Source organism: Monodelphis domestica, chromosome 3, assembly GCF_027887165.1.
Source record: "Monodelphis domestica isolate mMonDom1 chromosome 3, mMonDom1.pri, whole genome shotgun sequence".
Taxonomy (NCBI): domain Eukaryota; kingdom Metazoa; phylum Chordata; class Mammalia; order Didelphimorphia; family Didelphidae; genus Monodelphis; species Monodelphis domestica.
Genome location: NC_077229.1, coordinates 146,052,641 through 146,065,488, shown reverse-complemented (window position 1 = coordinate 146,065,488; position 12,848 = coordinate 146,052,641). Strand labels below are relative to the sequence as shown.

Sequence of the window (12,848 nt, the reverse complement as noted above, 5' to 3'; positions counted from 1 at the left end):
ACTTAAAAGTAAAAGGGATCTCAAGCTCCAAAAGTTTGAGAACCATTGCATTTAAGAATGTTCTTTGTCATATATATTTATGTTAATTTTTCTCTTTTACCATAAATTACCTTGCATTTATTTTCTATTATGTATATATTTATTCTATATGCACTTTGTGTTCATGTTGTCTTCCCCCAGTAGAATATATAGTAGCACTTTGAAGGTAGAGATTTTCATCTTTTCTCATATCCCTTTTGACTAACATAGTGTCTAGTGCATTGGAGAACTTCTTGATTGGTGGTTAAGAACTCTATATATCCAGAATATGAGACCTTTAACTTAGATTTTTTACACAATTTTTTTCTGAACATTTTTCTTTCTTTATCCTAGTTGCAATTATTTTACCCATACAAAAGCTCTCAATTTTATGTAATTGTGTATAACAGTATTTTTATTTTTTAAATCTCTTAAAACATTTGTTTGGCTAATAAATCCAGTGAACATAGTTGCTAATAATATTTCTATCTATTTTCTGTATCAATGTGGAATTTAATGTGATACAGTGCATATTTTTTTTCTCCCAACCTGAATTCCAGTTTATCCAGCAATTCTTGTCATATAGAGAATTCTTTCATCTCAGTGTTGTCTAGATATTTATGAATTAGTATTTTTAGCTATGCACTTAACTTTTTAAGTAGTCAGAGCCAGGTATTTTTCAGCATTTCCAATTTTAATTCTTAATTGGTCAGAGCACCTACTAAGAGAGCTTGAAGTAATGTTAAAATAATGCTTTTCTCAAACTATGTTCTCCTTCAGAAATTAAAAAATTCAATGCACTTGATTTTAGAATTTCATTGTACATGCCCATAGTCCTTGCCACTGGGAGGTCAGGGATGGTGGATCTTGAGTATCGGAGTTGTGAGTTATATGAGTATTAAAAGCCAAGTAAGTATCCTCAGTAAGGTCAGCTCCAATATGGTAAATCATTCAGGATTAGAAGAGCCTGTAGAAGGCAAACAAGTACAAGTCAGAAATGAAGATGATCAAAGCTTCCATGCTTATTAGAAGTGGGATCCAGCGCATGAGTGAGCACTGTACTTCCAGCCTGTGTGAGGTAATGAGATTCAATTAAAAAAAAAATTGTGTGTGTGTGTGTGTGTGTGTGTGTGTGTGTGTGTGTGTGTGTGTGTGTGTGTGTGTGTTGTATTCCCAAAATTTTTATTGCAAAGTTGTACTTCATGACAGGTTATATCAAAATTCACTGTTTGTAGAGTTCACATTATGAAAATGTTTTATAACAACATCTCTTACTAGGCTTAAGTTCCTTGAAATCAACAGCCATATTTATTTTAGAATTTATCCAGAATTAAATAAAAGCATTAAGAATAAAAGTACATGCAATAAATGAATTTGGAGCAGGTAGGTGACATATTGGATAGAGTGCTGGACCTGGAGTCAGGAAGATGAATCTTCCTGAGTTCAAAACTAGCCAGAGATACTAGCTGTGTGACCCTGAGTAAGTCACGTAATCCTGTTTGCATTAGTTTCCTTATCTGTAAAATGAGCTAGAATAGGGAATGGCAAAGCATTCTATTATCTTTGTCAAGAAAACCCCAAATTGGATTATGAAGAATCTCACACAACTCAAAATGACTGAACAGCAATTAGTGAGTTGCTTCTAAAGCTAATTTACTGAATTAAAAATATGCTGCTAACTACTTTGTGCCAGGCAGAAGATCTAATGAAAATCTCCCTAGGATATTTGTAGGAGTAAGTTGACTTTTAAATTTTCATAGAACCATAATTTCTTTAGAATGGCTACTTCTTCCACAAAAATACAGATGGTAATGCCCTCTCATCCTTGTGATGATTGTCAAAGTGGTTATATTTAATGCCCTTTTGAAGGAAAATCTTGTGTTTTCGGTGTATTCAATGTTTATGGTGTTGTTTTTGTTTTTGTCTAATCAGCTACCAAATGGCGTCACTTATCACACTGGAACATACCAGGACAGGTTAGGTAAACTTCAAGATCATCTCCGTCAACTTTCCATCCTCTTCCGGAAACTAAGATTAGTTTATGATAAATGCAATGAAAACTGTGCAGGACTAGATCCTATTCCAATAGAGGTAAGTTTTAGAGGCAATAATAAGAAAGACTTTTTCTATGACTAAGGAGGCAATAAGGAGTAGATAATAATTTTTTTCTATTTTTTTAATACAGTTTTAGCTATTGAATTATGCTAGTGTTAATCTTTATCCAAAAAAGACAAAAACATATGTTTGTCAGTTATGGAATATGTGAATTTAAAAATAACAAGTAATTATTTCTATTTTGAATGTTAAAATAGATGAAATATTATGAATTTTGAATCGGAACCAAATCTAATTTTAGCGTAAACCTGTATGTAGATAGTGATTTTTATTACTTCTTTATCCACAGTCCTAACTCTTGATTAATAGAATTACTAATATTTAGAAATATAAAATGTTTACCTTCCACAAAAGTTTTTTTTTTTAAATTTTCAAAGTGCTAGACAAATTTTAGTTATTCTCAATATTTGTATTAATGATACTAATTCAGATTTGAGGTTTGGGTTGGTATTTATATTTCTTACATTTCAAAATAGTTGCTTAAATATGTAACACAGTTGAGTAAAAGAGGTGTATTTCAATTACCTCAAGTATGTGATGCTTCTCTTTAGTAGCTTTTCCATCAGTTGAAACCTTTGTTTCCAAAGGTAAGGAAATAAATTTCTAAATGCTTTGATTTTCTCCCTCAGTACCTGGTATCTACTAGATGTGACCTATTGACTAAATTGATTGCATCTAAATGGAGATTTATAAACACTATAATGGAAGTTTTAAGTTTATAATCAGATTTATTCTGTTCTGAAATTTATTGAAATTTTAAATTTAAAGTATTCCTTGAATAATCTTGAAACTTTTTGATTACATGGCTCCACTGAGCCCAAGCTGTCTCTTTCAGTGTTTGACAAACATCAGTGTTTGAGTTTTGGTGGAAAGAATGTTGGACTTTGAAGTCAAAGCTTGGATTCCAATTCTATTTCTGCTACTTTCTACCTCTGTGGCTTTGGGCAAATCACCTGACTTCTTCTATAGGCTTTATTTTCCGCATTTATAAAATGAAGGAATTGGATTAGAAGACCTCCCCAGGTTTCATCTAGCCCAACTTTTATGATCCTTATTATTATTAAAATGATAAATTTTTTAAAAACTTCCATGTTTTTAAGCTCATGTAAATGTAATTTCTTTGAACCATCACTGAATTCGAATTTACTCATGTGCTGTTATAAATAAACATTATTTTACATGCAAAATATAAAGATTATTCTAAACTTTGAGTTTTATTTGTAATTTATACACTTTTAACTTTTTCCCCCTGTCTTTCTAGCAACTCATTCCTTATGTGGAAGAAGATGGCTCAAAGAATGATGACCGTGGTGCTTCTGGTCAACTCCGTTTTGCCAGTGAAGAAAGGAGAGAAATAGCAGAAGTAAATAAAGTCAGTGATTATTTCAAATTTTTCATATTTTAGAATTATTGGTAAGATATTTGAATGATTTCAATATGGTTCCAAAACCTTATTATAGAATCATTGAAAGGAATATTATACTTATCCAAATATCATTTATCCAGCAATTTTATCTACCTGTACCATAGCTGAAAATCAGGAAGTTAGGCAAAACAGTTACTAAGTGACCAAAATAGATAACACATAATTCTCAAAAGTCAGCACAAAAATTTAGAGGAGAAAAACTCATGCAGAACTTATTTTCTCTTCTCTTTCGATAGCTTTTATGATCCATCAATAAGCATTTATTAAAAGTTTCCTGTTTTAATAGTCTGGTTTCACAGCAGAATAGAAGTAGAAAATTAAAAACATCTCTTTTTGAGAAAACACCTGACAATATGAAGGAGACAAAAACGATTAAGAAATTTGGGCTTATACTTCTCAGCAATTGCTAAGACTGTCATTGTATTGTAACACATTATGATAATAGTGACCCTTAGTTATCAAGAAAAGATTATGAATTATACTAAGATACCTTATTTGAGAGATCAGGTAAGTGTATTAATCATTTTATTTTATTTCTTTGGTTTTCAAAAAAAAGAATATTTGGAAAAAACATTTTTACTTTTGTGTTCTTTTGCATAAAAATTCAAAGAAAAATCAAGCTTTTTAATTCAGTAGTACTTTAAAAAAACAGTTAAATTGGTTTAAAATGTTTTATTTTTATTTTTTTTGGTTTGTTTACAAATGTGTGGAGCATTAAGGAAATAAGTACCACCCATCTAGAAAACTCAAGTTATATAAAACAGTAACTTTATTTGAATTACAATTACTTTTTATTTACCACCATTCCTATCACATAGCTACATGTTCAATAAATATTTTTCGTTTTATTTTATTTGGAAGAGAATCTTGAGGACTTATGTCAAAGTGCCCTAAATAAATTGAAGTTCTAAATTAGAGCTTTAAAACCCCCATCTGTAAAACCTTGCAGTACTCTTGAACTTGATTAAAATGTAATTGGAAAATGTTTAACAAAATAAATAAAAATGCAATACAATGTAGATAATATTAGTTTGTGGTTTTCTTTAGGGATCCATTTCTACTTGAGCTCAACTCCATCATTCCAAACTATTTAACACAAGATTATTTATTGCTGTGATCTCATCTAAATTTCATTTTTGTTTTAAGACTGTACACTTACCTATTTGCATTGCTATTTTCTAAATCTCTGTTTCTTTTCACAAAGACTTATTAAATCAGTTATATATTTATTTGCACATAGGACTGAATAATATAGCTCAAGGAATTACTAGTAATCATTCAACTATTATAGATTTGAGATACTTATTCTATCTAGCTTTTGATAATTTTAAAGAATAAAGCTTCTGTAAATGATGTTAGTAATTTATTCCAGTTTTTAATTAACCTTGCAGTCAGAAAGTTTGACTTTTCATTTAATATCTATCTTTTGATGAAGTTGAAACTTTTTTATTTGTTCTGTGAAGATGTAAAACAAAACAACTGACCATTAGTTTTCTTCTCTAATGTGATTGCAAACAGTTGTTAATCACCATATACTTTCCCCTGTAGTTGTTAAAATTAGTTTCTTTGCTAGAAGTATGATTTTTAAGAGGTTTATTAAAGATTAAGAATTAAAAAAATACAAATAAGAAAGCACGTGTCTAGGCCCAGAGAGCCCATTCACAACCATTCACATCTTGCCTGCTAGGTAGAGAGATGCATGTGCTCAGAAGTGGAAGTAGGAAGAGATACCAAGTAGGCTTTACAGCCAGTTTAAATAGAAATTTTGATCTTTCCCCAGTGAGATCTGAGTGAGATTAGAGGGCATCTTGGGAACTAGAGCAAGGACTTCTGGGGATTAAAGTCCGGGGGTTCAAATCTCCATTTTTACATTTCCTCGTATGATCGTTTGGGAAAAAGATTTTTCCCAAAGGATCATGAAAACATAATCAACATAAAGATTACAATAATTTGAGGAGAAGAGAAAAAAAAAGAACAATGTCAATAATTGCTAGACTCATTGACAAAAAGCCAGTTAGGGGGCAGTCCCCTTTGGCATGAAAGTATAGATACAAATAAATGCTCAATCAACCACACCCAAAGTTCATTCTTGATCTTCTTGTGCAGCTTGTGTTCTGGAGGCTTCTTCATGGTGTCTTCTTCAAACAGTTCAGATTCTGGATTCATAGAGGTGGCATATTTCTTTACCTAAAATTATTCTTAGAAGGAATTTAAACTTTGCAATTTAAAATAATATTATTTTTTACATTTCCCCATTAAAGGGATGATTGAAAAAACATCTTTTTTTGATTGAAAAATTGATTGATTGAAAAAAAAAGGATCACTTAGGGATGCATGGCTGAGGTATGAGGTATATGAATCAATTGGTAATAGAAATTAAAAAGACATCAGAAAAATCCAAATAAGAAAATTTCTGGATGAAAATATAGACTATCAAAGTCTTATGTGTAAAAATTCTAAGTAAAGGAGAAATAAATCTATAACAGGTCCTTGAATCAGGGCCCAATTAAAATAATCTAATCAATGATGCATTTACCCAGTCAGTAGCCAGGACTCCCGAAAGTTTGCCACACTATGAAAGACAGAAAAGGGACCAGATTATAGGAGCCAAGTAGGAGCCAAGTTTGGGGATACTTGTCTGTATTTTCAGAGTGAGTGTGGACACAAGGAAGGCCTATGTCTTAACAAATGTTAAATATCACAACCCTGAGTCTTCATACTAGGTTCAAGACCTTTGTATTAGCTTGGAAGTGCATCAATCCGTTCTGGATTGGTTTATCTTTGGCCCTATGCAATGGCTCTTTTGTGTGTATCTTGTCGTGGAATCAGACAGAATCATTAAGTAAAGTCCCATAAATTTTTTTTTTACTTTTAAACATTATTTTGTTTGTTCATTTTCATACATTATTCCTTGGAAAAAAAGATCATTTTCTTTTCCTACCCCCTCCCGCCATCCCACCCATAGCTGACGTGTGATTCCACTGGGTATTGTTACAAGGGAATCACTTTAAAAGACTGATATATATTAATTTAAGGTCGCCAAGGAATCAGCTATGTAATTCCTAAATGAAAACTTAAGTCAGCCGTCAATCTTTTATGGAGTTTAATTACAATAGGAGGAAGTAATTAGAGATAGAGAGAGAGAAAAGGGAGAGAAGGAAATAGGGCTTAAATACCCCTTCTGTTTAGGCTGGGCCAAAAGGCCCAAGCCCTTAGATAGCTGGGGCAAAGAAAGGAGATCAGTCCCTATTACTCACGTGACCAAAATGGAGAAACAGTCTCAGAGACCCCCACCTTCAGCTTCCTTCAGAGCAAGCTTCTCAGAGTCCACACGAACCACTCCAACCAACTACTCCGATCCTCTGGAGTCTTCTGCCCCCTATCTTTAAGGAAACCATCCAAGTTCCTCCCCTCAGTTCTCCCATCTACCAATCACTGTTCATCAATTTCCCTGTGCCAATGGAGGCTCTAGCTTAACCCAGGACCGCCCAGAGGTTTCTGGCTTTTGCACATGTCTGTTGAAGGTCATATTTTCAAATGATTAAATCTTTGCTCCTTTGCTACAGCCCTTTCTAAATCCTGTTAACCTGAGTAGGGTAGAGATTGGAATAATTAAATTTTGATCTAGGCTGCAGCCCTTACTCAATCCTGTTAGGACTGAATAGGGTGGAGATTTATTCCAAGTATCTCCATTGTATCAATTCTAAAATCAATCATGACTCAAAGAAATTCCTGTTCTATGCTTAAGCATAGGTCAAAGTCCTTTCCATTGTTCAGCAAAAGGTTTCTGTCCTAAAGTAATCTTAAGAAGGGAAGAGAAGGAACCTCCCATGCCAATGGGGTTCCCATTCCAATAGACTATCAGTAAGAAATTTTCCAAGTATGAAATATCCCAATGGTGAAATTTCCAACATTTATAAGTCTAAGGAAATTTGAGGTTTACAGTATCACATGTGTCCTTGATTCGAACCCATTTCCATATTGTTGGTATTTGCATTAGGGTGTTCATTTAGCGTCTCTCCTCAGTCATGTCCCCTCAACCACTGTAATACAGGAGTTGCTTTTCCTCAGTGTTTTTACTCCCTCAATTTGTCCTCTGCTTATGGATAGTGTTTTTTCTCCTTGATCTCTGCAGATTGTTCAGGGACATTGCATTTACACTAATGGAGAAGTCCATTATGTTCGATTGTACCACGGTGTATCAGTCTCTGTGTACAATGTTCTCCTGGTTCTGCTCCTCTTGCTCTGCATCACTTCCTGGAGGTTGTTCCAGTCTCCATGGAATTCTTCCATTTATGAGTTTTAGTACAGTAGTATTCATACGAAAATTTGTCCAGCCATTCCCCAATTGAAGGGCATCCCCTCATTTTCCAATATTTGGCCTCCACAAAGAGCGCAGCTATGAATATTCTTGTATTCCTTATTATCTCTTTGGGGTACAAACCCAGGAGTGCTATGGCTGGATCAAAGGGCAGACAGTCTTTGGGCATAGTTCCAAATTGCCCTCCAGAATGGTTGGATCAATTCACAACTCCACCAGCAATGAATCAATGTTCCAACTTTGCCACATCCCCTCCAGCCTTCATTGCTTTCCTTTGCTGTTGTGTTGGCTGATCTGCTAGGTGTGAGGTGATACCTCAGAGTTGTTTTGATTTGCCTCTCTGATTATAAGAGATTTAGAACACTTTTTCATGTGCTTATTGATAGTTTTGATTTCTTTGGCTGAAAACTGCCTGTTCATGTCCCTTGCCCATTTATCATTGGAGAATGGCTTGATTTTTTTGTACAATTGATTTAGCTCTTTATAAATTTGAATAATTAGACTTTTTTCAGAAGTTTTTGTTATGAAAATTGTTTCCCAATTTGTTGCTACCCTTCTGATTTTGGTTGCATTGGTTTTGTTTGTAGAAAACCTTTTTAATTTGATGTAATCAAAATTGTTGATTTTACATTTTGTGGTTTTTTTCTAGCTCTTGCTTGGTTTTAAAATCTTTCCTTTCTCAAAGATCTAACCTGTATACTATTCTGTGTTCACCTAATTTACTTATAGTTTCCTTCTTTATGTTCATGTCATTCACCCATTCTGAGTTTATCTTGGTGTAGGGTGTGAGGTGTTGATCCAAACCTACTCTCTTCCACACTGTCTTCCAGTTTTCCCAGCAGTTTTTGTCAAATAGTGGGTTTTTGTCCCAGAAGCTGGCATCTTTGGGTTTGTCATATACTGTCTTGCTGAGGTCACTTACCCCAAGTCTATTCCACTGACCCTCCTTTCTGTCTCTTAGCCAGTACCAAATTGTTTTGATGACCATTGCTTTATAGTATAGTCTGAGATTTGGGACTGCAAGGCCCCCTTCCTTTGTATTTTTTTTTCATTATTTCCCTGCATATCCTTGATCTTTTGTTCTTCCAAATGAACTTTGTTATGGTTTTTTCTAATTCAGTAAAAAGTTCAATGGAAGTTCATTGGGCATAGCACTAAATAGATAAATAAGTTTGGGTAGGATGGTCATTTTTATTATATTGGATCGTCCTATCCATGAGCAGTTAATGTTTTTTCCAATTGCTCAAGTCTAGTTTTAGTTGTGTGGACAGTGTTTTGTAGTTGTGTTCATATACTTTCTGTGTTTGTCTCGGGAGATAGATTCCTAAGTATTTTATTTTGTCTAAGGTGATTTTGAATGGGATTTCTCTTTATTATTCTTGCTGCTGAGATGTGTTGGAATTATATACAAATGCCGATGACTTATGCGGGTTTAATTTGTATCCTGCAACTTTGCTAAAGTTTTTGATTATTTCACTAGCTTTTTGGTTGATTCTCTAGGATTCTTTAAGTAGACTATCATATCATCCGCAAAGAAAAATAACTTGGTCTACTCCTTGCCTATTTTAATGCCTTCAATTTCTTTTTCTTCTCTAATTGCTACTGCTAGTGTTTATAGTACAATGTCAAATAGTAGAGGTGATAATGGACATCCTTGTTTCACTCCTGATCTTTTGGGAATGCATCTAGTTTATTCCCATTGCAGATGATGTTAGCTGATGGTTTTAGATATATACTGTTTATTATTTTTAGGAACAACCCTTGTATTCCTATGCTTTCAAGTGTTTTTAATAGGAATGGGTTTTATATTTTATCAAAGACTTTTTCTGTATATATTGAGATAATCATGTGATTTTTGTTGGTTTGCTTGTTGATATGGTCAATTATGTAGATGGTTTTCCTAATATTGAACCAGCCCTGCATTCCTGGTATAAATCCTACTTGATCATAGTGCTTCTGATCACTTACTGGAGTCTTTTTGCTGGTATCCTATTTAAGATTTTTGCATCTATATTCATTAGGGAGATTGGTCTATAGTTTTCTTTCTCCGTTTTTGGCCTGCCTGGCTTTGGAATTAGTACCATGTTTGTGTCATAAAAGGAATTTGGTAGAACTCCCTCTTTGCTTATTATGTCAAAGAGTTTGTATAGTATTGAGATTAGCTGTTCTTTGAATGTTTGATACAATTCACTTGTGAATCCATCAGGCCCTGGGGATTTTTTCTTAGGGAGCTCTTTGATGGCCTGTTGGATTTCTTTTTCTGATATGGGATTATTTAAGAATTCTATTTCTTTTTCCGTTAATCTAGGCAATTTATATTTTTGTAAATATTCATCCATATCACCTAGGTTGGAATATTTATTGCCATATAATTGGGCAAAGTAGTTTTTAATGATTGCCTTAATTTCCTCTTCATTGGAGGTGAGGTCCCCCTTTTCATCTTTGATGCTGTTAATTTGCTTTTCTTCTTTCTTTTTATTAATTAGACTGACCAGTACTTTGTCTATTTTGTTTGTTTTTTCAAAGTACCAGCTTCTAGTCTTATTTATTACTTCAATAGTTCTATCACTTAAGATTTTATTAATTTCTCCCTTAATTTTTAGGATCTCTAGTTTGGTTTTCTTCTGGGGGGTTTTAATTTGTTTGCTTTCAAGTTTTTTTATTTTCATTTCCAATTCATTGATCTCTGCCCTCCCTAAGTTGTTAATATATGCACTCATGGATATGAATTTTCCTCTGAGTACTAATTTGGCTGCATCCCATAGGGTTTGAAAGGATGTCTCACCATTGTCATTTTCCTCAATGAAATTATTGTTTCTATGATTTGTTCTGTAACTAACCGATTTTGGAGTATCATATTATTTAATTTCCAATTAATTTTTGATTTGGCTCTCCATGTACCCTTACTCATCATTATTTTTATTGCCGTATGATCTGAAAAGGCTGCATTTATTATTTCTGTTTTTCTGCATTTGGATGCCATGTTTCTGTGACTTAGTGTATGGTCAATCTTTGTGAATATGCCATGTGGTGCTGACAAGAAGGTGTATTCCTTTTTGTCCCTATTTATTTTTCTCCGTATATCTATTAACTCTAATTTTTCTATGATTTAATTCAAATCTTTTACCTCTTTTTTTTTAATTTGATTTATCTAAATTTGATAGTGGTTGGTTCAAGTCTCCCACTAATATGGTTTTACTCTCTATTTCCTCCTTCAATTCTCCTAGTTTCTCCATTAGAAATTTCGGTGCTATACCATTTGGTGCATACATGTTGATTAGTGATATTTCCTCGTTGTCTATACTTCCTTTTAACAGAATATATTTACCTTCCCTATCCTTTTTAACCAGGTCTATTTTTGCTTTGGCTTTGTCACATATCATGATTGCAACTCCTGCCTTCTTTCTATCAGTTGAGGCCCAAAAGGTCTTACTTCTTCTGTTAATTCTGACATTGTGAGTATCTATCCGCCTCATGTGTGTTTCTTGAAGACAACATGTGATAGGGTTTGGGATTTTAATACATTCTGCTATTCGTCTATGTTTTATGGGTGAGTTCATCCCATTCACGTTTAAAGTTATGATTGTCACTTGTGGATTCGCTGGCATTTTGATATCCTCCCCTAATTCTGACCTTTCTTCTTTAGCTATAACCTTTTAAACCAGTGATTTACTTTAGATCAGTCCCCCTAATCCCCTCCCTTGATATACTCCTTTTTGTAGCCCCTCCCTTTTTGTTCCCTTCCCCTTCTCCCTCTCCTTCCCTCCATTTTTTTACTCCCTCCCCCTTTCCTCTCCTTTATTTCCCCTTCTCTCTTACCCTGTTGGATAAAATAGAATTCAAGAGGGATCTAGATGTTCTTCCCTCTCAGAGTTGATTTCACTGAGAGTAAGGTTTAAGAAATACCAATTTGCATTCTCTTCCTCTCCTTCTTATAGCATTCTTCCCCTCTACTTCCAATGTGTATCTTTGTGTGACAAAGATTATTCTATTTAGTTTTTTTCTATTTCTTGAAGTATATCTTAGTACCATCACCAATACCCCCCCTCCCTTTTTCTTTCTATCCCCCCTTTCTCCATATCATCTTGATGCCCCAATCTTTCCCTATGCGTGATTCTTCTAACTACTCTAATGATGCATACAATTTTTGAGAGTTACACATTACATTTTCCCCACATCTTAGTATATATAAATTTGATATAAATGTAGTCCTTATAGAAGAGAGTTTGGATAAAAGAAAAAGGTAATATTTTTCTCCTTTTCCCTTTCCTTCATATTTACCTTTTCAAATTTCTCTTGCTCTTTGTGTTTGGATGTCAGACTTTCAACAGAGCTCTGGTCTTTTCTTTATAAATACTTGGAATTCTTGTATTTTGTTGAATGCCCATATTTTCCCCTGGAAGTATATAGTCAGTTTTGATGGATAGCTTATTCTTGGTTGAAGACTCAGCTCCCTTGCCTTTCTGAATATCATGTTCCATGCCTTACAGTCATTCAGAGTGGAAATGGCTAGATCCTCACTGATTGTTGTTCCTTTATATCTAAATTGTCTTTTTTTCTGGCTTCTTGTAAGATTTTATTCTTCTGCTTAGAAGCTTTGGAGTTTGGCAATTACATTCCTGAGACTTGTCTTTTGAGGATTTAGTGTAGAGGGTGTTCTGTGAACTCTTTCAATGCACATTTTGTACCCTTGTTCTAGAATATCTGGGGAGTTTTCTTTGATGATATCATGTACTATGATATCAAGATTACTGTATTTCTTGATTTTTGGTAGACCATTGATTCTCAGATTGTCTCTCCTTCCTCTGTTTTCCAGGTCTGTCACCTTGCCAGTGAGATATTCTATGTTCTTTTCTAATTCTTTAGTCTTTTGACTTTGCTTTATTAATTCTTGATCTTTTTGCAAGATCATTATCTTCCAGTTGCCTGATTTTAACCTTTAAAGACTAGTTTTCCTTTTCAGTTTGG

General features: G+C 33.8%; 1 protein-coding gene across 2 annotated transcripts in view; it reads left to right on the top strand.

Annotated features, from left to right (window-relative positions):
• MED30 (mediator complex subunit 30) overlaps positions 1-12,848 on the top strand; it is a 56,932-nt gene that overhangs the window by 18,266 nt on the left and 25,818 nt on the right. For both annotated transcript variants that reach the window (XR_465358.3, XM_001369994.4), the window contains exons 2-3: positions 1,951-2,109; positions 3,395-3,505. Coding sequence is in view for 1 of the 2 variants with exons in the window: in XM_001369994.4 (XP_001370031.1) it covers positions 1,951-2,109; positions 3,395-3,505 (270 nt within the window). In the remaining variant the exon portion in view is untranslated. The remainder of the gene's footprint in view (positions 1-1,950; positions 2,110-3,394; positions 3,506-12,848) is intronic.